General features: G+C 37.4%; 3 protein-coding genes across 3 annotated transcripts; 1 reads left to right on the forward strand and 2 right to left on the reverse strand.

The window, feature by feature from the left end:
• Positions 1-211: 211 nt before the first annotated feature.
• On the reverse strand, positions 212-3,532 carry LOC5564116 (1,5-anhydro-D-fructose reductase). The gene is made up of 3 exons (XM_001648406.2): positions 3,346-3,532; positions 2,909-3,076; positions 212-1,037 (listed from the first exon to the last, which is right to left on the reverse strand). The coding sequence occupies exons 1-3, from the start codon at positions 3,421-3,423 to the stop codon at positions 309-311; spliced, it is 975 nt and encodes a 324-aa protein (XP_001648456.1). The 5' UTR covers positions 3,424-3,532; the 3' UTR covers positions 212-308.
• Positions 3,533-3,616: 84 nt separating this feature from the next.
• Positions 3,617-5,088, reverse strand: LOC5564124 (1,5-anhydro-D-fructose reductase). Its single transcript, XM_001648404.2, has 3 exons — positions 4,877-5,088; positions 4,485-4,652; positions 3,617-4,425 (listed from the first exon to the last, which is right to left on the reverse strand). The coding sequence occupies exons 1-3, from the start codon at positions 4,949-4,951 to the stop codon at positions 3,697-3,699; spliced, it is 972 nt and encodes a 323-aa protein (XP_001648454.1). The 5' UTR covers positions 4,952-5,088; the 3' UTR covers positions 3,617-3,696.
• A 6,682-nt stretch (positions 5,089-11,770) lies between these two features.
• Positions 11,771-21,598, forward strand: LOC5564117 (peroxiredoxin 1). The gene is made up of 2 exons (XM_001648402.3): positions 11,771-12,010; positions 20,741-21,598. The coding sequence occupies exon 2, from the start codon at positions 20,760-20,762 to the stop codon at positions 21,348-21,350; it is 591 nt and encodes a 196-aa protein (XP_001648452.3). The 5' UTR covers positions 11,771-12,010; positions 20,741-20,759; the 3' UTR covers positions 21,351-21,598.
• The last annotated feature ends 4,397 nt before the right edge of the window (positions 21,599-25,995 follow it).

Here is a 25,995-nt window from a genome sequence, read left to right on the forward strand (position 1 = left end):
ATCTTATTTTATAACATTACTTATAACTTCTACGGTATTACTTCTTTTAAAACTTAACATGTCTTTTTTCAAATCTAATATTTATGAATCAGAATAGATAGTTAGATAGATAAGTAGATAGATAGAAGCTTTAAGACAGAAAAAATATTTGTTGCATGCACCATAATTTCGCACGGTACTGTAAATAGCCAATTCATTATCTGTTGATAGCAAAAGTGATGATAAACAGACGCAATGATAGAGCAGAAATAGCATGAGATTAGCACATGTTTACTCTGTATTATTTCCGATGCCTGAATGCAAACGATTTAGAACGGGATATTGAATGGGTAATATTTGTGTTCTTTTAGAAGGCTCAGTCTAACCATTCGTTGATTGGTATTGAAACCATCTAGTATTGCCATATCATCCGATGATAGTTCGAAATCAAATATTTCCAAATTTTGCTTCAAGTGCTGAGCACTTGTAGACTTCGGTATAGGAACAACACCGTTTTGTAACAAATATCGCAACACAACCTGAGCAGAACTTTTATCGAACTTCTTCCCTATTTCAACAATCTCTGGTTCGTCGAGCACTGGTTTCGGCTTGTCTTTTGGATTCTTCTCGAACAGATGTGGTCGTCCAAAAGGGCTATGAGCCGTCACCACTATGTCTCTTTCCATACAAAACTCGATCAAAAGTTTCTGATTAATCCTAGCACTACACTCGACTTGATTGGTCACAGGTTTCACCCGACAGTTCGCCAAAATCCGTTCAAGCTGTTCGCTGTTGAAGTTCGAAACTCCTATGCTGTGAACCCTTCCGCTCTCCAACAGTTTCTCCATGGCCTTCCAGGTGTCCACGTAGTCATCGTCGGAGCACAGCACATTCCCATTGTCGTCCAAAGGCGTGCGTTTCTCCGGATCCCATCCGTTGAATTCGTACCCGAAAGGCATGTGTATTAGAAAAAGGTCGACATAGTCAAGGCCCAAATGTTCCAAAGACTTTCCGAACGCCATCGGCACGTGATCTGGGTGGTGGAATGTGTTCCACAGCTGCAAATAATATAGCCGGTAGGAATGCAAACGTATTAGGTATAGAACTAAAATTAGATTTTATTATACACTTTCAGTCAAAAGTTTTTGTATGCCAATATTTCCAGAAAACCAATTATGCCTGATAGTTTGAGATGGCAATAATCAGAAGCTTTTAAAAGACCGTTTCTAAATTCTAGATGATTTTTGTCTCATCTGAATCCTCAAATTTTTCATCCATATAGCTTTAAAGTTAAAAATTGTTGCAAGTTACCCCGTTTGACGGTACAAGAAATCGAATTGAAATTTCAAGATTTGCTACGTGCCACACAAATTATATTTGATTTTCATACAAAAAAAATCTTACCATGGGGGGTCGAAAAACCCCAAAATTGTTTTACGTAATTAAACCCTCTACCGGCAGCTTCATTTTTTTTATTTTTTTTTTTTTTTTTTTTTTTTTTTTTTTTTTTTTTTTTTTATTAAGGCACTCCGTGCTCGTGGCCACTACTGTGCCGGAATCAGTTTTATCTGTATCTTCCTTACCGATACAGTTCTATTTTTAACAAATCTATATTTACATCTGCTTTCACTCTCTTCTGCTCTTTTGCTCTCACACCGAGCAGGTAGGAGAGTGCTCTGCTGTTGGTCCAATCGATTTCCATAAGCCATAGTCCATTACTCTTGCGGTGGTTCGTTTTGCCGTGTTCCTGAGTTGTTTGAGGCTAGCTGCCTGCGAAGTGGGTCAATTTGTCTCAGTCACCATCTGATACTGACGGAGGATGGATGTGCTCCACTATGCACGGTCCTCCGTGCGGCGTCTTCTGGTGGCTGGACGGGTTATTTTTTGGAGGGGCTGGGAATGGAATCCATGACCTTCCGCTTATGAAGCGAAAGCGTAACCTCAAGGCTACGGACCCCCCTTCATTTTTTTTACTGCTAAAAAAATATTCAAATCGCGATAACTTTTTTGTTTCTCAATATTTTTGCACCATTTTTTCAGAAGCTCTCAAAAAATTCATCTAGTTTTCGATATTGATAATTGATCATCTGGATCCGGAGATATTCCGAAATTCCTTGGGGGACCGACGCGTAGCCATAACCCACGTAAATATCTCAGGCTACAGATTTTTTATCGTATTCGGATATTCAAACCTCAGAATGATACATTAATGCGAGTATGTTGTGAACAATTTAGTGCGGCCGTCTTTGAGTAATGAGTATTTATGTTTCTGGCACCACACTGGACAAATATAGATCTTGAAAACTCCAAAAAACTCATATCGTAAGTTTCGGATTTCATCAATGATTAATATCGACATGGATTCCTATACTAGAAGAGTTTTTTTGGGATCTTGTGAGAAAATGGTGCAAACATTTTGAGAAACAAAAAAGTTATGGCGATTTGAATATTTTTTTTGCGGTAAAAAATGAACCTGCCGGTAGAGGGGTAATGGACCTTATGACTGAATGGCATATGATGTATACATGAGATGATGTATGATGTATGTATGATGTATAATCATGATGTATATAAGTGACTTATAAGTGTTGGAACGACACAAAAACGTGTACATCTTCAAGTATTGAACAAAAATTGTAATTTTACATGTTAAAGGAAAGGGTGGAAATGTGATCAACGTTTCCAAAATCAGACGCTAATGTATTTAAAATTCGATACAAATTTAAGTCATTCGGCTCCCTTGTTTTACATGCATCCAAAAGATGTAAAATCACATGATTTTTTGTGTGTAAGAAAAAAATCGACTTCTTGGGTGAAACAGCATGCTTAACTATACACAACCAAATCTACAAAACTTTGCCCATCCTTCGTTAACCACCCCTCACCACGTCTTCTGCCTGCGCCAATGTTCACTGCAAAATCCTCTTACCTTAGTCGTCACAAAAAGTTCCTCGCGCGTAACGACTCCCTCTTCAATTTTGGCTCGTATTGCCCGCCCGACGACATCTTCATTGCGATAGTTGTAGGCCGTATCGATGTGACGGAACCCTTCATCGATGGCGGTCATAACTGCCTTGCAGCATTCGTCTCCTTTGGACTACATCGTGCATATGTTAGGCATACAGATACAGAATAAGCATTCGTAGTAATTAGTGGTCGGTCAGTGGTCACCCATGACAGTCAGGCGTGACGTGATGCACAGTTCACAGACTCATACACGCATACACTGCCCATAACCGCATGTCAGTCCCATGTGTATTGGATTTCCTATTTACATGGGACAATTATGCGTTTATCAGCAATACATACATCATGCGTTTGTAGAACATCTGTATCACACGCGATAATAACACGCATCATACATACCATCGATGTACCTAAGCCGATAGCCGGCATTTCGAGACCATTGTTTAGCTTCACCGTGGGAATAAACCGTGCGGACATGGTTGCTACCAATCACCAGAACTTTCGAGTAACACCTCTGGGAACCATCGCCGTCGCATTGATAACAAGCGGTCGAAAATAGTCCCCTGCTTCATTTTGAATTGAAACAAATCAACCACAAGATAAGGATGACAAACTGTGGCGACGTGTTGAATGACTTAATATTTCTGTGATGTTCAAACATTCAAGTGAATTTTCTTTATTTTTATTTGAACACAGTCAAAACCTTTCTTCTTTATTATTTCTTGATACCATTACAAGAACGATCTATATTTAAAATTCAGCATTAAATGGGAAATACTTGTGACTGGTACAGAGGTTGAACGGTACCGTACGCTGTCCAGTATGGAATCCATCCATAATTTTAATTTCCTCTTCCGTCAGTTTGAAGTCGAAGATGTCAATGTTCTGCCGAATGCGTTCCGAGTTGGATGACTTTGGGATTGGGATAGTTCCAATGTCGACCAAATATCTGAGGATTACCTGGCCCGACGTTTTGTTGTACTTTTTACCGATCTCAATCACCTTAGGATCATCCAAAGCAGGCTTTGGCATGTTGTCGGGGTCCTTCTCGTAATAATTTGGACGACCCAGAGGACTATAAGCGGTCAGAGTAATGTCCAAGTTTTTACAGAACTCAGTCAGTTTTCGTTGGTTGAGACTTGGATTACACTCGACCTGATTGGTTACAGGCTTGATTTCGCATTCGGCAAGCAATCGAGTGATTTGTTCACTGTTGAAGTTTGAAACTCCAATGCTCTTAACCTTTCCTGTTTTTAACAACTTTTCCATAGCTTTCCAGGTGTCGATATAATCAACATCAGAGAATTGCAGCTTTCCATCCGCATCATACGGCATCAAGTTTTTGGTATCCCAATCGATAAACTTGTACCCGATGGGCAGGTGCATTAAATACAGGTCAATATACTCAATGTTCAGGTTTTCCAAAGACTTTTGGAACGCTTGTTCCACATGGTCTGGATGGTGATAGGTATTCCATAACTAAAATTCAAACGAAGACAAATCAATAGTTATCAAAGTAAACCGATTGAAACCCATACCTTCGTCGTCACAAATAAATCTTCCCGGCAAACTACGCCTTCTTCGATCTTGGCGCGTATAGCTTCGCCAACCTCTTTCTCATTTTGGTAAAAATAGGCCGTATCGATGTGCCGATATCCCGCGTCGATGGCTGCTTTGATTGCCTCTACGCCTTCACCCTCCTTGGACTGCAATTGAATTCAAGAAACATCTAAGTGCTTTCAGTAGGTTCAACGCTGCTAAACGCACCAACGATGCAAGCGACCATTGGTGTTGGTGAACAACACCCTATTTTTGGATTTCGCGTTAGTAGCAAGTGTGTGCGGATCGAGCGAGGTAAAGCTTGATGCTATTACCGGAATGCATAGCACTAAATTCCATCGCTCTAAGCTATGTAATTTAAATTACTTACCAGCCATGTTCCAAGGCCGAGAACTGGCATTTCCAGACCGTTGTTCAACTTGACCATCGGTGCTTTTGGAGACATGTTGATAGCGTCGGTGGAAATAATCTAATTCACCTATAAATTTTCCTTTGTTAAGGATATACGCGTACGCGACGAGGCGTATGTTAAAACAAGTGTGTTTCCAAGCAAGCTTGAAATGCGAATGATTTGAAAAGGTAATACGCGATAAAATTTTAGCCGGGCGGTAGAAGCGCAAAACGGCTGCCAGCACCAACTATTCGTTTCTATTGTTGTAGTCGTAGTAGTATTTCAAACCAATTTTTCATCGCGATAAACGTATGAATGGCTTAAGGTAGAGGAATAGCTTTCAACAGTTTATCTTCAAGGGTATGTACAAATATATAAAATATATAAAATTTTAGTACTACTGGCAGTACCCCTACTCGCATAAAAGTCTCATTTCCTCTTCCAGCAGCATGATTGCAACACCTCACTTCGCGCGCATAGCACAGATACATGGAGCATTCAATACACTATTTGTCGTGGGAAATAGAATTTAGGGATCGTCCATAAATGACGTAGCATTTTATATGGTTCGACACAAAATCTTAGACTCCCCCTAAAGTGCAACGTCATTTATAGACAATCCTTATTGGATGTTGTTGTTATAAGTAGTACTCAACTTGCATCATGCCGCATTCGCGCTTTTATTTTTCGCTCAACCAATGCCCGAAGGCTTCTAGAAGCACTAACAGTTTATCCGGAAGCAAATTAAAGTGGGATTCCGTTTTTGGCAACAAAGTCTCAATTTTCAGTTGCCAAAAACGGAACCGTGCCAAAATCGGAACCCATTTTTCCAATTTTACTTTTTCTAATTTTCGATTTTGAAAACATCATGAGAATGTTATAACAGCATTCTTATGGAACCATATGAAATTCTGACTTCAGAATGGTCCACTTCGACGCAGATTACATCAGGACTCGACTATTCTATGAATCTATTGACTGTTTAACGAGAAACTTGCGACGATCGACGCGCCACCATATTTCATATAACGGAGAGTATTAGAAATAACTTGTAGGTGATGGTTTCGCAATTTGGATGTTAAAATCACCTCCAAACACTAGCGATTTTGCGGTGGGATATTGACGTTTGATCACGAATAGCCCCGTAAGTATAAGCTAAATGTACACTATAAATATGATTGTGAGCCATTTGAAATCAATAATTGCATAAGTGACCTTTATTCAATTACTGTTATACAAAAATATGTGTATGTAAAATGTACTAGTCTACGTCGGTTGACGAAAATTCTTCTTCTTCTTTCTGGCGTTACGTCCCCACTGGGACAGAGCCTGCTTCTCAGCTTAGTGTTCTAATGAGCACTTCAACAGTTATTAACTGAGAGCTTACTATGCCAATGACCATTTTTGCATGCGTATATCGTGTGGCAGGTACGAGGATACTCTATGCCCTGGGAAGTCGAGAAAATTTCCAACCCGAAAAGATCCTCGACCGGTGGGATTCGAACCCACGACCCTCAGCTTGGTCTTGCTGAATAGCTGCGCGTTCACCGCTACGGCTATCTAGGCCCCTAGGGTTGACGAAAATAAATAAATCAAATCAGATATGTGCCTTAGGGTAGGAGAAAAACTCTCTCAAATTTTCAACTCGATCGTTTTTTTTTTTCCTTTGTGGGGACATGATACCACTGCGACCATTAATTTGATCTATTGTGGTGTTATCCTCTTTGTTTTTGCCGTACTGTAGAAATATATTACTATATGAAGTAACTATCTCCACAGCTATTGGCGTGCATCCCAATCAGGTACTACATTTCGGATAAAATTTAGTACCGTAAAACGGGGTAACTTTGATAGTTTTTTCGAAGAAAACTTGAATATTTATGCATGCTGTTTCAAAGAATAATAATTTATATTTTTAAAACAAGTACTGGCATCCTAGCTATCGATTGCAGTTGATAGATTTCCAAAAGATTTATTATGAATGGATATTTAATTTTTCATATAATCGAAAGTTGGTTTTCTGTTATGGGGTAACTTTGATAATGGAGTATAAATCGAACAAAATTGAATGAATAACGAACATTTGTAGGGCATTGCATACCTCTAGGCGTTTAATGTTATATGGAAATTTGTGACTTAGATTACAAAAATGGTCCCAGTTTGTGAAAATGCTATTCGCTAAGAGATTTGAGACCGTATTCAAGTTCTGTGATAACTAGGCTGTCAAAGATAAGTGGCAAACTATTCAAAACTACATCAAATAGTGATCGTAGAACAGATTGTTTGTAAGCGTTTCGAAAATGCTAAAATTGTGTCAATTTTTAATATTCGTATAAAAAGCCTCAAATGTACTTGATTCCAATGAAAACAGCTTTGACATGAAGTATCATACTAATACTCTTTACTTTTGCATTTGTTTTGCTTAACTGATTTACAGAAATTCCGTTATTTCGTTTAATATATTGTGGGTCTCGCACTATCAAAGTTACCCGCATTATCAAAGTTACCCCGTTTTACGGTACCTGTTTTGGATGGTAGATTCGAATTTCATTAGGCTCTAGCAGGCCTTTATCTAAATGTTTGCAACGCTTGTGGTATAGTGCAATACACTTGCACAACAAATGTTCAGCGCTTTCTAATTTACAGAAACGACACATATCTTCTTGCAATTTACCTACAATTTTGAGGTAACGTTTGCTGGGGCAGTGGCCTGTTAATAAGCCAGTATAAGTACTTAGATCGTGTTTATTGAGGTTTAATAACCTCTGTGTTTGATAGGCATCTGGTTCAATGAATCGTTTGGACTGGCGAGAGTCCATTGCGTTCTTCCAGTTGAGTTTAATTTTTGCTTTCATCCAGCTCTTTAATTGCATTTTCAGAGCACAAGAGGCCATTCCGAAGAATGGCTGAGGCCCGGTAAATTGCATGGAAGAACCTTGTTTTGCTAACTGATCAGCTTTTTCGTTTCCTTCTATTCCGCAATGGCCAGGAACCCAATATAGATTAACCTTATTATGATAGGACAACTGCTGCAGTAGCTTGGCACACTCCCAAACAAGTCTTGATGTGTAAGTTCTAGACTTCAAAGCGTTCAAGGCTGCTTTGCTATCCGAACACATACATATATTAGCATTCCTATAGCGCCTTTTAAGACAAATGTCAGCGCATTCAAGAATGGCATAAATTTCGGCCTGAAAAACTGTTGGCCAACTTCCCAGTGCATAAGATACATTAACTCCTGGGCCATACACTTCTGACCCTACCATGTTTTCTTGTTTTGAACCATCAGTGAAAAAAATTAATGATTCAGATCGGAAAGTGTAACACAATCCTGACGAGTTACATCAGCAACCCAAAAACGATGATCAAAAAAGTTACGCTTCAACATATAATCTTCATTCACTAAGTACACTGGACTTATTTTGAAGTGCTTCAATATAGTCATATGTCCTTTCAGTTCATTATCAGCGCTATCTAAGGACCTTCTGACTCTGATAGCACTCTTAACTGCATCCATTTGTATATAGTCATGAAGTGGAAGAAGATTTAACATTGCGTCCAACGCATTTGAAGGGGCGTTTCGTATTGCCCCAGTAATTGAAATAGTAGCAAGCCTTTGTAGTTTGTTTAGCTTAGCTTGAGTAGCGACTTGTTTGTTTTTTTCCCACCAAAAAATAGATGCGCATGAAATAATGGGTTTAACAATGGCCGAATAGATCCAGCATATCATCTTCGGTTTCAAACCCCATTTTTTACCAAAGGTTCTTTTGCAGCCCCAGAAAGCATTTCTTGCTTTTTCTATCTGTTGTTCTATATGCTTATTCCAAACAAGCATACAATCTAATATAACACCTAAAAATTTGGCACTTAAAGATAAGGATAGTTTAGCATCTCCTATTTTTAGAGCTGAAATGCAAATTTTACGTCTTCTTGTAAACGGTACTATTGTAGTTTTTTTTAGGATTTATACTTAATTCTTCATTATTGCACCATGCTAGAGTTAAGTTGAGTGCTGTTTGCATTCGCTCGGAAACAGTTTTATCGAATTTACCGCGGACTATAATAACAATATCATCTGCATACCCAATTACTTCGAATCCTTGATGCTTTAGCTTTATAAGTAGGTCATCAACAATCAGAGACCAGAGAAGAGGGGAGAGAACTCCCCCCTGTGGACAGCCTTGAACAGCTGTTACCTTTAAAACTGAATCTCCTAGATATGCTGATATTTCCCTTCTAGATAGCATCTCTTCTATCCACACAATATTTTTTTCAGGGAAGCCTCGATTTCTCATGGCGTTTTTCATCGATGTAAAACTGGCATTGTCAAACGCGCCTTCAACATCGAGAAAAGCAGCCAGTAGTATCTCCTTAGTGTCAAAAGTTTTTTTCAATTTTTGAAACCAGCGAACGAAAAGCAGAAAGTATCGACTTACCAGTCTGATAAGCGAATTGAGCTCTACTTAAAGGCTTATGTTCAAGTATATTTGATTTAATATACTCATCTATAAGCTTTTCCATTATTTTTTAAAAAGATTGATGTAAGACTTATTGGCCTAAAGGATTTTGGCGCACCTTTTCGTTTTTATTAGACTTCGGTATAAACACTACCCGTACTTGCCTCCATTTAGTTGGAAGATATCTCAGAAGAAAGCCTGATTTGAATAAAGTCATTAGAATAGGGATGATAGTTTCCTTGCACTTTTGAAGATGCACCCGAAAAATCCCATCTAAACCCGGTGTTTTGAAAGATTCGAAAGAATCCAAAGCCCATTCAATCTTAGAATATGTAAAAATATCTGCAACTTCTATATTCTATCTATCAGATCCATTTAAAGATTTACTGATATCTTGATTTCTTGATCGATTAGTTATGGAGAGGGATCTTGGAAAATGAGTTTTCACCATTAATTCCAAACTTTCTTGTGTATCTGCAGTGTAGGACCCATCGTCCTTTTTTAACGTTCCTAGACCATTATTATGATCCTTAGAGAGAACTTTTCGAACTCTAGCAGCTTCATGAGAACTTTCTATGCCTTCGCACATGTATCTCCAATTTTTGCGCTTTGATCTTCTTATTTCTCTATTATAATTGGTTAAAGCCTCTTTGTACAGAGCCCAATTACATGTTAATTTCGCCCGATTGAATTGTTTTCTAAGCTTCTCTAACCTGTGATTCCACCAAGGGACATCTCTGCAAGTAGATCGCTCCTTTGCTGGACAGCTTTCGTTGTAAGCATTAATGATGGAAGAAGTTAAGCACTCAGCTGCCTTTTCTAGTTCCAAAGATGAATTTATCGTGACAGAAATCAATCGGTTACTTCACCAGCTGGCGCATTCAATCCAAATTTTGTATGGAATATTCGTTTCAAATGTATTGAAAATTTGTCCCTTTGCAATTGTTTTGTTCTGTATAGTAATTGATGGCATTCAATTGATCCCATAATGAAAAAATAAAATGATAATTGATACCCTAATAAACATACTTGCGGACGGTTGTATCTCAATTAATAATGCTTTGAAACCCGGACACCGGTCTTAAATCACCCAAAAAATATTTTTTCGATAACATTTATGCATGGAGAATGTAAAAAACTTGGAGTAAAAATTTTGGAGTTCACGCGAAAAAAAAATCGGAATTAGGTCCAATAACACCGTGAAAAAGGCCAGTGTCTGGCTTTCGAAGCGTCCAGCAATTCGATGCAGCACGATAGTTTGTTTCCATAACTTGTTGACAAAAGGTTAATCGTTGTTGCTATGATCGCAGGATATTTTTTCTCTTTTTCAGGAGGAGACAATTTTCCAAACAAGCTGTTCAAGAATTGGACTGATTCAGTAAACGCGCTTTGGAATTGGATTTTTTGAGTTTTTTGACCATATCTTTTCAACACGACGAACGGCATGAACAGTTTTATGTTTTCTTTTCAAACTTAAAATAAAAATGATAAAGAAGTTAAAAAAAATACTAGATAAATTAAGGGTAGTTTTTGGTACTCGTGGAGATGCTAATGCTCTCCTAGAATATATATATATATATTTTTTTTTTGGTGCAATTCTTGCGAGATAAATGGCGTAATTTATGACGAATCATTGCGTTGCGATGACATTCGTAATTATGGTTGAGGTAATTCTAAAAACAAATCTATTGCTCCCGTCAAAATTGTAGACTGTAATCGTTCATCTAAATTAGCTTTCCATGGGAATGAATCAAGTATTATTCAATGGGAATGAATCAAGTATTAAAATAATGTTCGCTGATTCTGTTTTTTTTTTTCGAATTTTGTTTCAATTAATAATGATTCTTAGAACAACCAAGACGGATCATGAATTCAGTCATGATCACTAGATTTCTATTCTTGAATTTAACACAAAATTGAAGAGTTCAAGCAAACTCGTGTACACGGATAAAAATTGGAACCCTAAAAATCCATATTTAGTCATGTTATCAGGACAACAATCATTATCATGATTCCACATAAAGAACATAACTGGTACACACTTAATTTTGAATTTCGTGTTTGTATTGCCTAAAATCATCGTGAGATTAATCCATACTTTTGACGAATATTGCATGCATTTATTCATTGCTGTATTCAAACAATCACATAGTATCTTACATAAAACAAGTTTACCGTTATGCATCATCGTCAACCTACTCCAAGGTAAATTCATCATAATAAATTGTGACCTTTGGTTACGCGTGTAATAGCTTGTGCTACCGAACGACGAACTTGCGATCGGGTTTACTTCGTGTATGAAATTTCCCGCGCGCCACGCCGCCAGTTCACCGTTCGCCAATGTCTCCCTTTCTATCCGCGCACCAATCCCAACGATCCCAACAGCCGGCCGGCATTCATCAGATATACCTAACTATACAACTCGTTCGCGCGCACATCGATCGTCTTTTAGCTCACGAATTTCCGTGGACTATCGTCAGTATTTTCCGTCATCTAGCAGCGTTCGCAAGTGTCTGCTCAACGTTTTGTGTGCTGTTTGTTGGTCTCTCTGTGGAGATTATAGTTAATCCGTTCCTGTGTGTGAAACGGAAGCCGGCATTCCCGATCACCCTACTAACTTTAGCTAAACGAGGCTTTTTGTTCGAGAAGAGTTCAGGTAAGTTTTCGACGCGAAAGGTCGTATTAAGTTTTAAATGTGTGTAGCTGAGTTCGAAGGGAAGTTTTTTCGACCATCATGGCTGATGAAACCATTGGAATTCAATTGATTTTTATTCTGACTTTCGAGGCATGCTTTGTTTCTTGCATCACCTCGCTACCAGACAATACCTGTCACAGTGAAGTAGGCTTGAATACATCACAACCAGCTGAATCATGGCTTGCTTCTCAGCGGACATAAGAAACATTCAGCGTGTGATTTATGTAAGCTGGAAATTAGAAAGTCACTAGATGGATGATGCTCATACGAGGCAGTTAGTGTCAGTAATTTTAATCTCAAGAGCGAAGATTTGAAGCTCGATGGCATAGTGTCGTGATCCAGGTTCAGACATACCGACACAATGAGCAGCCGTAATTATATTGCTCGCGGTACGCTATTTTCTTATTTCTGTTATTCAATGTTAGTTGCCATTTTGTTCGTGTGGTGTTGCTACACGTCACCCTTTTTAAATCGCTGCAGTTTGCTCCCTCTCTATGCTTGCTCTATCGCAACGTTGTGAATCTATCGAATTTTCTAGAGAACGAGTTTTTTTCCTGCCAGTCAGCGTTCGACCTCGATTCGTGAGTCGCTCCTCAATTGCGATAATCATGAGAAAATTAATTGTAGAGTTCAAGGCCTGTTCAAATAAATAGTTCACTTCTTCCATCCCGATTTCATACGCTAACAAAATCATATGGTAAACCGGCTCAAGTGAAAAGGAAAGCCCACGGTGGGGTTCTTTGCCTCCTTACCCCACTTGAGTATGCTACATAACGATTAATCGCGAATATATTAAAATGCCGGCCGGTTAACTGGTCGCGAAACAGTACTAGTTTTCCATGGCGTACTGTGCTGTCTCGAACTTCTCAGATACTTCAAATTAATCCAATTGATAATTTTGATTAATATATGTTGAATGTATCAAGCAACGTATTTTGTTTTGTATCACGAGAAGGTGATTTTGAAAAACACAAAACGCCTAGTAATATACATTGGGAACGTACAGGATTTCAATGCAGTACGGTATATACGTACAGCATTAAATGCATACGTACGTATGATGTGGATATCAGGTGGCGAGCGCAGCAGCTCAGCAGGCGAGGAATCAATTTAAATTCATTACCACGGGCAACGGTGGCGTCCGGCGTGGTTGTCGTCATGAACATTCAGGAAAGCGCATTCGTCATCGAGTACGGACTGAATTACGCAACGAAAAGCCGAGATATACCGTTTTGTCTCAAATTCCGAACAGACTCATATTCCGAACACTCGGTTTTTGTATGGCGATGTGGTTGAAATGTTTCGCTGAAATATGTCATCAAATTACATGGGAATGGCGATCAATTGCAATTCAATTTTAACGTCTTCCAATCTATTTTATTGCTCTGAAATAGCAATGATTCTCTAGTTCGAGACCAGTAGAACTAGCTCAGATAAATTTATTTGCGAAATAATTCATTTGAATACGATTTATTCGTGCTGTTCGGAATTTGAATCAAGGTGTTCGGAATATGAGACAGAATGAACGCAGTGTTCGGCATTTGAGTCAAAATGTTGTTCCATACTTTTACGTAAAAACAATACTAAACAAGTCAAATAAACATTTTTATCAGTACACCCAACCGCTAACGGTTAGACTTTGCGAAGGAATTAAAATTATCACAAATATCAGCTAATTTGTGCCTATCAGATGCTTTTGAAGTCGCTGTTGGCCTTAAGTGTTCGGAATATGAGTCAAAACGGTACTTCAGATGACTGTAAACCGGTTTAAGATCTGTTGCTTTCTTGCCATCCGTTATGAATTGTGTCAATAATGGTATGGATGGCATTGTACGATTCCCTTCTTATCAACGGGCGTGCTTTCGAAGCATGACTACGCAGGTATTAGCTGGATGCTAATCCAGATCTGGTTGATACAGTCAACTCTCCCTTACTCGATATTCTGCATTTCGATATTTCAAAAGATTCCCTTTACTCGATGAAACACGCGTTCCCTTCAATGTAGCATACTTTGATCCCTTCTCATTTTAGGCCAGTGGGAATTTCATGCCAAGAATAATAATAGTAATAATATTAAGGTGAAACATCTCAGAATCCAAAGATGGCCGGCACAATGGCCGACTTGTACCCCTACTCACGATTTCAAAAGCACAAAACTAGAGAAATAGTTGGCAAACGTTTCTGATCTTCTTATTTTAAGCTTTCTGCTAGTGCACAAAGCCAAAATAAAAAGTGCACGGTTGTTGGATTCTTTCTTTGCGAGATTTGTGCCTTTGAAGTTTTAGTGCAATCTTAGAAGTTGATTCAAAACTGTTTCACCTTAAGAACATAACGTTCATCGTGACTGTTTTACTTGATGTTGAAGCCTAACAGCAGCAGCTCTTGCTTCTTGAGTTAGTACACACTTAAATTTGAATGCCGAATCTCGGCTAATTTTAACCGAGATCCGCACAGCCGAGATATCAGCAAACAAATTTCCTGGGATCTCAGTAAATAAAAGCCGAGTATCAGTAAATCGGGCTTCGTTGCTAAGCAACCGGACAAATTGTTAGCTGAGTCTCGGTTAAAATCGGGAAACCGAGATTCGCACAGCCGAGCTCGTGTAAAAAATCTAACTGTGTATCATATGAATATTTCCAGGGTTATCATTTAATTCTCTGAATTATAGCCATATTTCGTCAAGAATACATGAAAGAATCTTACCTGTCAGTTTTCCATGACCTCTATATGAAAGGAAGGCCTTCCTTAGTCTAGTGATTAGAGTTCGCGACTATATAGCAAAGCCAAGCTATTGTGTCTGAGTTCGATTACCGGTCGGTCCAGGATCTTCTGGTAATGAAAATTTCTTAGAATTTATAAAATATAATCGTGTGCCTGCTACACGATATACAAATGTGAATATGGCAACTTTGGCAAAAAAAAGCTCACAGTTAATAACTGTGTAAGTTCTCAGGATTCATTCAAATATTACGTAACGCAAAATTTGCCAATTTTGGACCCCCTCCCTCCCCCACGTAATAGCTTTTGTATGGAAATTTTTAAATTTTTGTATGAACCGTAACACTATGTCAGACCCCCTCACTCCCCCTGTTGCGTTACGTAATATTTGAACAATCCCTCATGAGAAAACTAATCTGAGGCTCTGTCTCAATGGGGACGTAATGCCATCAAGAAGAAGAAGAAGATGTATGAAATCTTTCCATAATTTATACTGGAAGATAGGATTTTAGTGGCGGTTGATTGCATTATTGATAAAAGTCATATCGCAACAATTATTTTAAGTTAGTCCTTTGTATAGCTTTCGTCAATTTACAAGCATCTTCAGGTTATGGGCCCAGAATATTGTGGAATAGTTAAAATTTCGTTTCTGAAAATACCTGAAGGTCGTAGACACATAAATCCGTTTGGACAAATTGAGATTTAAAATTGTGGAAAATAATAGAATCGTTCTCGTGGGCTTCGAACTCACGACTCCCAATACGAGTAACGATTCCACAGCGTAACAAAAATTACATTTTTGCGTGTCTCAAGAACCAAATTATGTGTCTCGAGTAAATTTGGGGTTGCTGAATCTAATGCTGTTCTCAGAAATGTTCCAGCACGTCACAATTTTTAGCTACAGGTCGCCAAAGTTGTATAAAACACTGGGATTATTGATGTTCACATAAAATTTAAGGTATGATTTATCAAACTTTTTTGAAATCTTATCCACCAAACATGCATAATAGAACATAAACTTTCATTTAAAACATAATTTGATTAAACTAAACGATTAAATTTAGATCCAATCGATTTTTTTTTCAACATGCTTGCTGTCTCCATACAAAATTCTTCGTTTTTCTTATATGGTAAAATACAATACTTTTCTAAACCATAAAAAATAACTTTTAAGCACCGACAATATTATGAACTCTTATTATAAGTATTGTTAACACATGCATGCAAGTTGGCTGATATAGTCAAATTTTGCATTTTCAACAGGGAATATAAAAAAAAAGACGTGCTATGATATTTTTTAAAACGACAATGGATTCAGCAACCAGGCATGCGAATTGTTAACACTTTCTACCGCCGTTCATCGATTCAGCCAGTCAACAACAACACAAAGCAGCAGCAGCACCAATACCATCACGCGCTACGCTGCCTGTTCATACACTGCTTGAATGTTTTTTCCCTCCTCGATGACCGTTTTCGGGTAGCTGTCATAAAGTGAATGATGGGAAAAAATGTCAAATAGTTCAATCGCTAATATTTCGCTTGCGTTTTCAATTAGTTGAAATCTATTAGCGCTAACAACAAGAGCACAATCATTCCATTGCGATACATATAAACAAATTCAATTTTATGCTACCCTAATCGGGCAAAATTGCAAAACCCCGAAAACCGGAAAAATTGTGTCGCCACTGTGCTCGAGTCATTTCGCATTCGGGTTTGAATAGCAGTTGGGAAGAAGAAGATTACAGTTTTGAAGAGCCGTGACATTTTTTTTTGTTCTGAACGGTCATGGTTTGCTTTGGATTTTGATGGTCGGGTGGAAAGATGTAAATGTAGATGCGGTAAATGTTCGCTCCAGTACTTTTCCCATCCCTGTCAGCAACCCTTAATTGAGTTAATAGTGGTATTTTGATGCTTGAGACAAAAACGTGTTCCGCAGTCTTCTGCAACGCAATCGGCCAACCTGAAACCAAAGTCCGTCAAAACCCCATATTCTCCTTCCACCTGAACGATTCTATTATTTTTCACAATTTTGCATATCAATTTGTCCAAATTGAATTGGTCGTAGACACCTTCAGGTATTTTCAAAACACCGTCGGCTGGTTTAAGCCGTAATAGACATGACCACCCTAGTTGAGATTTTGTTTCTGTTATTTCGAACTCCTCTTAAAGGGGACAGAATCCGCTATCAATATGAGAATTTTCAACAACATTTTCGTTCAACATGATGAAAGATTATCTGAAAATGTGTTCACTGTATTCTATTGCCCAACCAAAACACAGTGAACACACATTTTCTTCGTATAAATTTCAGTTTTGAACAGAAAAACTGCTGTTAAAGTTTCGATGTATACGATTACGGTTCCTTGGACGTTAAGCCGCAAAAAGATCCAGGGTGTCTACTACCTGGAAAAACCTGGAATTATCAGGGAATTTTGTTAAACCTGGAAAAAACCTGGAATTCTCAGGGAATTTCACTAACAATCAGGGAAATTTCTTTGTCCGGAATTTTTTGGTAGAATGTGTACATGACAAATGACTTTCACGTAGAAACTCCCCAAAAAAATTCGGCTGCGCCGCTATCAAAACCCTCCTTTAGGTGTTCAGTGAATCTTATCGACTTCCCAAGACTTGATTGTCTCTATTTTTGATGAAAGGTCTGAAGTTTTTTTTTATCAAAATGGTCTCTAAAGTCACTTTTTCCCATATCTTGCTTGCAGTAAATTTTGATGCTAAATGATGTAGGCATAAGAGAAACCTTCGGTGACTGTTACGAGACTTTTCAACTAATTCTTTAAAAATTAAATCTCAGATTTCTTGAGGAAAACCTTCAGGAATAATCCTAGTTGTTTCTCCGGAGATTTCCTCTGGGAAACTTCCAGGGATTCCTATCAGGATATCTCCTGAAATTCTTCTAGAGATTCCTCTGCCAATTCTCTTAGATATTCTCCCAGAGATTTTTATAGAAGATGTTGAGTAATTTATCCCGCATTTGCTCCAGGAAACACTATATGAGGACTTTCTCTAGATATTTTTCCATTAATCCTTCAACCGAATTTTCTAGTTGTTACTCTAGGAGATCTTCTAAAAATGTTAACTGTATTTTTTCCAAGAAAAACCGCAAAGGTCAATTCCACAGTTTTTGAAAGAAATTGTTCAGAGGTTTCCCCTCAAACCCGACCCTGTGTTTCATCATAGAATTCTTCTAGACTTCTCCAGAATTTCATCGAATGATTACAGCTGCAGTCGAGTCTATTACACGACACTAAAGATGGTCTTTCAGTTGAGGTCGAAATACGCGTATTTGTCAAAGGGTACAAACTCTAGTGGAATTAAATAGTATAGTACTAAATTCGGTTTTTCATTCACCTTCAAGGCGGCATCCATAAATTACGTAACGCTCTAGGGGGAGGGGGGGAAGTAGGCCCAAGCGTTACGGCTCATACAAAAATTAGAAATTTTTCATACAAAAAGCCTTACGGAGGGGGGAGGAGGGGGTCGAAAATTTCCAATTTTAGCGTTACGTAATAAATGGACGCTGCCCAACTGCAGTTCTTCAAAAAATTTCTCTTAAAATCCCATGGAACTTACAAAAGTGATAAAAGTTTAGGTTTCCATACTAATTAACACTGTAGCATTTTACCAGAAAATTATACACATATTTTTTGCTTTTTTTCAATTATCCCAACAATTTAACGAGAAAATCTTCTAAAAATTCTTCAAGGGTCTATGATTTCTTCTAGTAACCGGGTGACTTACACAAGTTTTATCAGAGTTTGCTTTAAAATTTGCTTTGGAAATACCTCACAAATTGAACATTTTCTCAAATTTCTGAAAAATTGCATTCACATTTTCAGGCAGAAAAGCATAAAAAAAATCCTGGAAATATACTTGGACAAATCTTTAAAGACTTCTTTGAGAAATCTTTAAAGGATTACTGTAGGAATTCCTTAAGAAATCTGAGTAATTCCCGGAGTCATCCTTAGAAAAATTTGAAGTTGAAATCTTAAAGAAATTATGAAGGACAATTTTTAAGAAATCTCGTAAGAATCAGTAAAGACATTGCTGACGATCTCTGAGTTAATTTCCGTGGTTATAAATGGCAAAAACCAGGTCGTGTTTTTGAGATATCTAAAACAAAATTCTTTTACGAATTCCTTAGAAAAATTCTCGAAGGGATTCCATGGGAAATGGGAAATCACTACATGAACTCCTGCAGACATTTAAGACGTGAGCTAGCCTAGTGGTGCAAATTTCACAAATAAAGAAATCCATCCTTCTATCCTAGCCTGAGTAAATCTTCGGAGTAACATCTGGATCTTTGGGCAAATACTTGAATTAATGTCTGGTTGAATTCCTTTAGAAAATAATTGAAATATTTATCGACAAACATGTTTTACGACATGTAATTTTAATTGTGAAATATTGTCACAAACATTTGTAAGTATTGTTTATTTCGCCCATTCAGCTGTCTTAAGTATCTGCCCATGGATACCTTTTGAGATTTCTTCACTGAACGTGGGCCAAAAATGAATAGTGCATTATCTGTTTTTGCACAAGTTCGCTGTTATCAATAAACTTGAAGGGTTAACCATACTGAATCACTTGAAGGTTCTGTTTAGTTTTCAATGATGATCAGAGCTCTCACAAACGATATAAAAATGAGTCTTCTTATCAAATAAAATCAAGGCTTTGTATCAAATACAATTCAGTTGACAAAAACTACAGCTTTGAAATTGTTCCACCTTTAAATAGCTTCGACATGTATTAAAAAAAATGGAAGCTTGAAACGAATTGAAGCAAATTATTTTGTCAATAACTTTTTGTATGTCTAAAATTGGAGTATTTCTTAACCCTGGAATTATTTTGTAGAACCTGAAAAAAACCTGGAAATATCAGGGAATTTCATTTCTGTAAACGAGTAGACACCCTGAGATCACATTGACCATCCGCAAATCGGCTAAACCATGTGGGAATGGTCCAAATATAATCAAGCCAACTATCAGTCTACTTTAGGTATGATCATACAGCACTGATTATTACATTAGCAACTATTTCGACTATCTAATCTAATCTAAGCGCTTGGACAGCCAATATTGAAAAGCACCCTGGAAATACTTAAATTTATTCAGGTGTGTCAGCATTAATATTTGCAGAATATCAGCGATACGATACAAATATTAAAATGTCTAGGCCCACTGGAATTGAAGATAATTAAAAAAAACCATAACGATCATGTTATTCACGTATGGATAAACTAATACACAAAAAAAATCTCCACCGTTGCGATTCACGGTTTTTGTTAAAATTTTTGGGAGCGGCGTTGCTATTGCTGTTCTCCTGGACTGTGACATAGACATTTGTTCTGGCCCTAGAGCCTTGGTTAAGTGTCTTCGAAAAGAGATGAAAATTCATTATGTCCCTTTCTACTTTCAGAAATCGAAACTGTTTCCCATAAATTTAAAAACAAATGTACAAAAAAATTAAAATATAGAATAGAAATACAGTTCAAAGTGGAAATCTCTCACCAAATTCCCTAAGTAGCTTCCACAATCAGAAGGCATTGGTGCAGCTACAGAAGTCTTCTGGTGAAGTATAAACTGCAGCACCAGCTGCAGAATCGTTCTTGATTATTTCTGTCACTTCTGTCAAAATCGCCAAAAATATTATAATGAAAATGTGTTCCATACAAATCAGCACTGAGGAGCGTTCAGAAATTTTGTGATTTAGTAGTAGGTGGATTCTGAAGTCCATTTTGAATTCAAATTAATTATGAATATAAGTAGTCAGACTTATCATATTATAAAATATGAAAAATGCAAAATTGGAATCAAAGGACTTTGTAGATTCAGTGAATTATAAATTTACTTGAAACATTGAATGATTAGATGACAGATAGAAATAAATTCAATATACAATTCAGTTAATTAGATTGTACATGAATAATTTCAATTTTTCCTTTCATTCTTATTACAGCTCACCAAACCCAATCACCATGCCTGTCCCAGATCTGCAGAAGCCCGCCCCGAAATTCTCGGGAACCGCCGTTGTGAACGGTGCATTCAAAGAAATCAAACTGGAGGACTACGCCGGCAAGTACCTGGTGCTGTTCTTCTACCCCCTTGACTTCACCTTCGTCTGCCCGACCGAAATCATTGCCTTCTCGGACCGCGTCGAGGAGTTCGAGAAGATCGGCTGCTCTGTGATCGGCGTCTCGACCGACAGTCACTTCACCCATTTGGCCTGGATCAACACCCCGCGTAAGCAGGGCGGTCTCGGAGAGCTGCGAATTCCCCTGTTGGCCGACAAGTCCATGAAGATTTCCCGTGACTACGGAGTGCTCCAGGAGGAGAGCGGTGTCCCATTCCGTGGACTGTTCGTCATCGATGGTAAGCAGAATCTCCGCCAGGTGACCGTCAACGATCTGCCCGTTGGACGCAGCGTCGATGAGACCCTCCGCCTGGTGCAAGCATTCCAGTTCACCGATGAACACGGTGAGGTCTGCCCCGCCAACTGGAAGCCTGGATCCAAGACTATGGTCGCCGATCCGCAAAAGTCGAAGGAATACTTCAATGCCGCAAACTAAACTATTATCGTAAATTGTACCGTAAAAATAGCATTAAGAAGCTGTTGTGGCTATTAGAGAGATACTCTGCAACTGCATATCCTTGTCACAACACAGAATAACACTAACTACTTTGTAGTATGGCCTCCACGTTGAGTTAGCATTGTTCTATTCATCAAAAGATAGCTGCTCTACCATGTTCCAACACAATCCATAAACGGAAAAAATAAGAGCAATAAAATAGTATTGTTTTTTTTCTACACCTCAAATGGGCACTAAGCAAGACTTATCATTCATCCGTCACTCCCTGGGGACAGCGGGATAATTATCGTCTCCAATTAGAGTGGTGTCTACTTGAACATGCAATCCAATAGAGATAACTGTCGATGGCAACTATCGACAATTTCCTCTTTCATCCGTATTCCCTCACTTCACTGTTCGGTAATTGCTTGCTGTCTGTCTGATGAGACGCTGCGGAAGGTTGAAGAATGAGTTAAAAAGGCAAATATTTAGGAATAACGGCTCATCGACGTTCTCAGGAACTTCAACGTCTGTCGGAGGAGAGAGGTTATCGCTTGACGCTTGACTTCACAAATGAGCTGCCATATATTTTCACCATCATCTACTTACCGATGGAAGCATGAATGGACTTTGTGAGTAATGGGGAATGAGTTTGATAAGAGAAATATTCCATAACCGACAGCTGAGTCTGAATCGCACGTGATTTCACATATCTACACGCTCGTCTCTTCACATATTTTTTCTTCTCAGAAACAAGGCCTTGACTCTGACACAGTTTACACCGACGACGACGTGCCTGGAGAAGGTTCAACGGACACGATTTTATCTTATCGCAGATTCTAGCGGTGGGCGTCTCCTATCGTGAGGACGTGTATCAGGAGTTTTTACGTTCATAAATGTGGCGGTAATAGTACAATGGATAGGGTGAGGTAAACTAGGTGAACAAAGAAATGGACCCAAATTGAGGTAGCGCTGAACTCGAGCTATTTAGCAAGACTAAATTTAAGGTTCGTGGGTATTGAATCCCGCCGGTCGAGGATGGTTTAATAATGTATAAAGTTAGGCAAAAGTTCGAGTTGGGCAAGAGTTTCTTTTTAAGATTTCCAGCTCAATTCAAAACTAATGTTACAAATGTCATGGTGGTTCAAATGATATTCAAATAAGAAACATTCACTCCAAAAAATTATAACAATTGCCATTAGTGGACTACCAAACATAATAATGAAAACCCTTAACAGAGAACTTGTTGGCGTCAACAGAAAGATTTCAACCTCTACTATATGGGAAAAATATAAAAAAGAGTGATAAAATTATTTTTTGAGCATAAAATCGCTTGAGCCACTATTGGTACACGTGTTGAAAAAACTGCTTCCATCAGTTGAGCCACTACTGGAACACGATGGCAACTACTGGTGCAAGGGAGCATCTTTTTTAGAAAACTTAATTATTTATATGACTTTTTGTTAAAATAAAAAGCTGAAATTTGGCGGATCGACTGAACTAGAGTCGCTTTATTCGCCAAAAATAGCGCAAATATACGTGTTATTCTATAGTCCAATCTTCTGGTACATAACAATCATTGGTACCGAGACATTATTATTCTTTTTTTTTTACGTAAGAGCGTAGCTAAGCCTGTAGTAAGGATGCCTTAATTGATGTGCATTAGTTTTTGCATAATAGTTTCGTAACCATTTTTGGCCAATAGTGGGACAAAAGTTCTCGCGGACAAACTTGCAAATCAAATTGCCAAACAACTGGCTCATGTACTGAAATTTTCTAACAAATGCAATTTTATTGCTAAAAATCATCTCTAAAATAAAACATCGGGGAATCCCATTTCGGAGTGAAATTGATCACTAGTCAATGCGGATATTGTTGGTGTTTGAAACAAATCTACTTACTGAATTCCAACTCCCTGAATCCGAATATGCTTGCGAAATCCTTAGCAATACAATATTCATAATGAATACGCGAAAAACGTAGGCAAATGTTCGTTTGGCCTAAATGTAGGCAACTTTCTAAGAAATTTCCTGATATCGTAACAGAAATTCAACCAATTGATCAAATTGGTACGAGTTTTGATGGTCAAATCTAGTTAGGGGATATATTTTTAGCATCCTCACAAGGAGGACCCGGGCAGCACTGGCTGAGGAAAGTTGTGCATTTTTAACATGGTATTCAAATGGTGAAAAAAAAGTGGAAATGTCATGGTAAAATAGATGAAAAACATATATCCGAACGTAGAAAAGAGCAAAGTCGCGAGTGCAAGTTAAATTTCAATTGGAAAATGTATAAAAAGTTAATAATTTAGATTTTTAAAAGGCGGACTTGATGTGAAAAAAATTATCGATGACAGCATGCGCGGGGAGAAGTGATAAGTGTTTGAGTGAACGCGGTCTCAGTAGTAGTGGTAGTGAAAGGTAGGACGGGTGGAAGTAATGTGGTGTGAGAGATAAGCGTGTGGAGAATTGCTGCTTGCGAGGCTTACCCACACCAACAGACTAAAGTGATCTTTCGGAAGGGGGAAAGAGAGGCGGGTATGAGCAAGATGATGGTACGATTAGAAAACTGCACTGAACCAAGTAATCATATCAGGTTTATCTGAAAACACATATGGTTTTTTTCCATCTAGTTTTTCACATAACCTTCATCAGCTTATGACATAAACTATCGCAATCAATTTTTGATTAGATTCATCAGATAAATTACATACCTTTCATAATATATTCATGTGTGAGTTATTGGATTTTGTTAATGAGTTCCATGTGAAACTAAGATGATAATTATTGGTTTTGTTCGTAATTTTTATTTGTTTGTTTAATGAATTTAATAATAAATGTTCAGGATTTGCTCTGCTAAAATAAACCAAAAATATAAATTGCATTCATATATATATTTATTAAATTTATTATATGGGTTTGCTTGTAACATTCTTGATATACATCTTATTGCATATTAAAAACAAAATTCTTTGATTTTGGAGTTCTTTTTTTAGTTTCCGAGTCTGTTTTTTCCTGCCTTGTTCCTTCAAATGCGACTTGCGAATAATCTGAGTTTTCCTTAGGACCTGTTCCTTACTCTCTGCAAATGTAAGATGCGAAAAAAACTTATATATCATAATGATTTGTGTAAAAGGTTAACTTACGTTTCGTTGCCATTTAACATTGATTTTACCGTACAATCACTGAAACAGGTGTAATTGATCCTAAATCTGCTAAAAGTACATCGAACGAATACGCCATTTTGAAAACACTGCTTTAAAACAGAAAATATTCATATCTGCAAATCACATGATTGTTATCGGATAACATACATGAATTTGGTTCATACACAATTTACAGTATTGGTCATTGAATATAATCAAGTATTTTAATGATTGTTATGTACTTCCTACATGAAATCCAATGGATACACATAATTTGGATATGAATTGTAATATTCTGAATGTATGTGAAGGAAGACGTCACTATAACCTTTTTGTCGTAAATGACTATCTCGGTAATATGATTCCATCCCACACTGAACCAAGTATTCATGTAAGATTTATCTGAAAACACATATAGTTTTTTTCCATATAGCTTTTCACATAACTTTCATCAGTTTACAACATGAACTAAAGCTATTTCCTTTTGATTAAATTTATCAGAAAAGCACATACATTTAATTAGAAATACTTATGTGAGTTTTTGGATTTTGTTAATGAATTTCATGCGAAATTCAGGTGAAAATTATTATTTTTGTTCATGATTCTCATATGATCGTTTAATGATTTTTAATAATTATATTTCAGTTTTATGGGTTTGTTCTACAACAATAAAAGAAAAATATAATTCATGTTTAAAATTATTTATTTAATACATTATCTGCGTTTCTCCGTAACACCTTTTTGCAGTAGATAAAGATTAAGTTTGATATTATTCGAAAGCATCAATGTACCTTATACAACTTAACTTCATGAGCAGTAAATGTTTTATATAATATAATTTAAACTTTAGATATAACTTCGTTCATAGACCCAATCTTCGGCTTCCGCATTATTTCAACAAAGAAATTTGAACTATCCAATTCCACGTCTGTTTCTTCCTGCCATGGCCCATCATCTGCGATTTGTGAAAGTTTGGTTGATTTATTTCATCATTATTCTGTGAAATTCAGATTCAAACAACGGATTAATATTTAATTATCTTATATGTAGTCATCAAACTTACCTTCCTTTGACATAATTCACATTGACTTTGCACAAAAACATTGAAAAAGTTGTGAGAAGACTTTCAAAAGTCCTAAACCTGCTGAAATTCAATAAACTGAATACGCCATCTTGAAAACACTGTTTTGAAATCCTAAATTTTCATATCTGAAAATCACATGAACATTATCGGATAACGTACATGGATTATGTTCAGATACAATTTACAGTATTGATCAATAAATATGATAGGGTATTTTAATATGTTCTATGTGCTTATTGCATGAATTTTAATGGATACATATAACATTGATAGGATTTCAATTATTCCGAATGTATGTGACGTTTTTAATACTTTTTATGATATTTCTTGGTTCAGTGTGGGCATGTACAATGGTGTTCAATTGGAGTGTTGCATATTGATACAGTGTCCGTTTGATTTTCGCAACTTTACCGTTC

This window comes from Aedes aegypti, chromosome 3 (assembly GCF_002204515.2).
Source record: "Aedes aegypti strain LVP_AGWG chromosome 3, AaegL5.0 Primary Assembly, whole genome shotgun sequence".
NCBI classification, from domain to species: domain Eukaryota; kingdom Metazoa; phylum Arthropoda; class Insecta; order Diptera; family Culicidae; genus Aedes; species Aedes aegypti.

What these genes read in the sequence shown, in the direction of transcription:
- LOC5564116 (XM_001648406.2), bottom strand. Translation starts at nt 3,423, where the DNA reads ATGTCCGCACGGTTTATTCCCACGGTGAAGCTAAACAATGGTCTCGAA. An exon ending in TCGGCTTAGGTACATCGATG is followed by an intron (nt 3,077 to 3,345) that starts GTATGTATGATG and finishes TGCACGATGTAG; the next exon opens with TCCAAAGGAGACGAATGCTG. An exon ending in AACTTTTTGTGACGACTAAG is followed by an intron (nt 1,038 to 2,908) that starts GTAAGAGGATTT and finishes TATTATTTGCAG; the next exon opens with CTGTGGAACACATTCCACCA.
- LOC5564117 (XM_001648402.3), top strand. Translation starts at nt 20,760, where the DNA reads ATGCCTGTCCCAGATCTGCAGAAGCCCGCCCCGAAATTCTCGGGAACC.
- LOC5564124 (XM_001648404.2), bottom strand. Translation starts at nt 4,951, where the DNA reads ATGTCTCCAAAAGCACCGATGGTCAAGTTGAACAACGGTCTGGAAATG. An exon ending in TCGGCCTTGGAACATGGCTG is followed by an intron (nt 4,653 to 4,876) that starts GTAAGTAATTTA and finishes ATTCAATTGCAG; the next exon opens with TCCAAGGAGGGTGAAGGCGT. An exon ending in ATTTATTTGTGACGACGAAG is followed by an intron (nt 4,426 to 4,484) that starts GTATGGGTTTCA and finishes TTTGAATTTTAG; the next exon opens with TTATGGAATACCTATCACCA.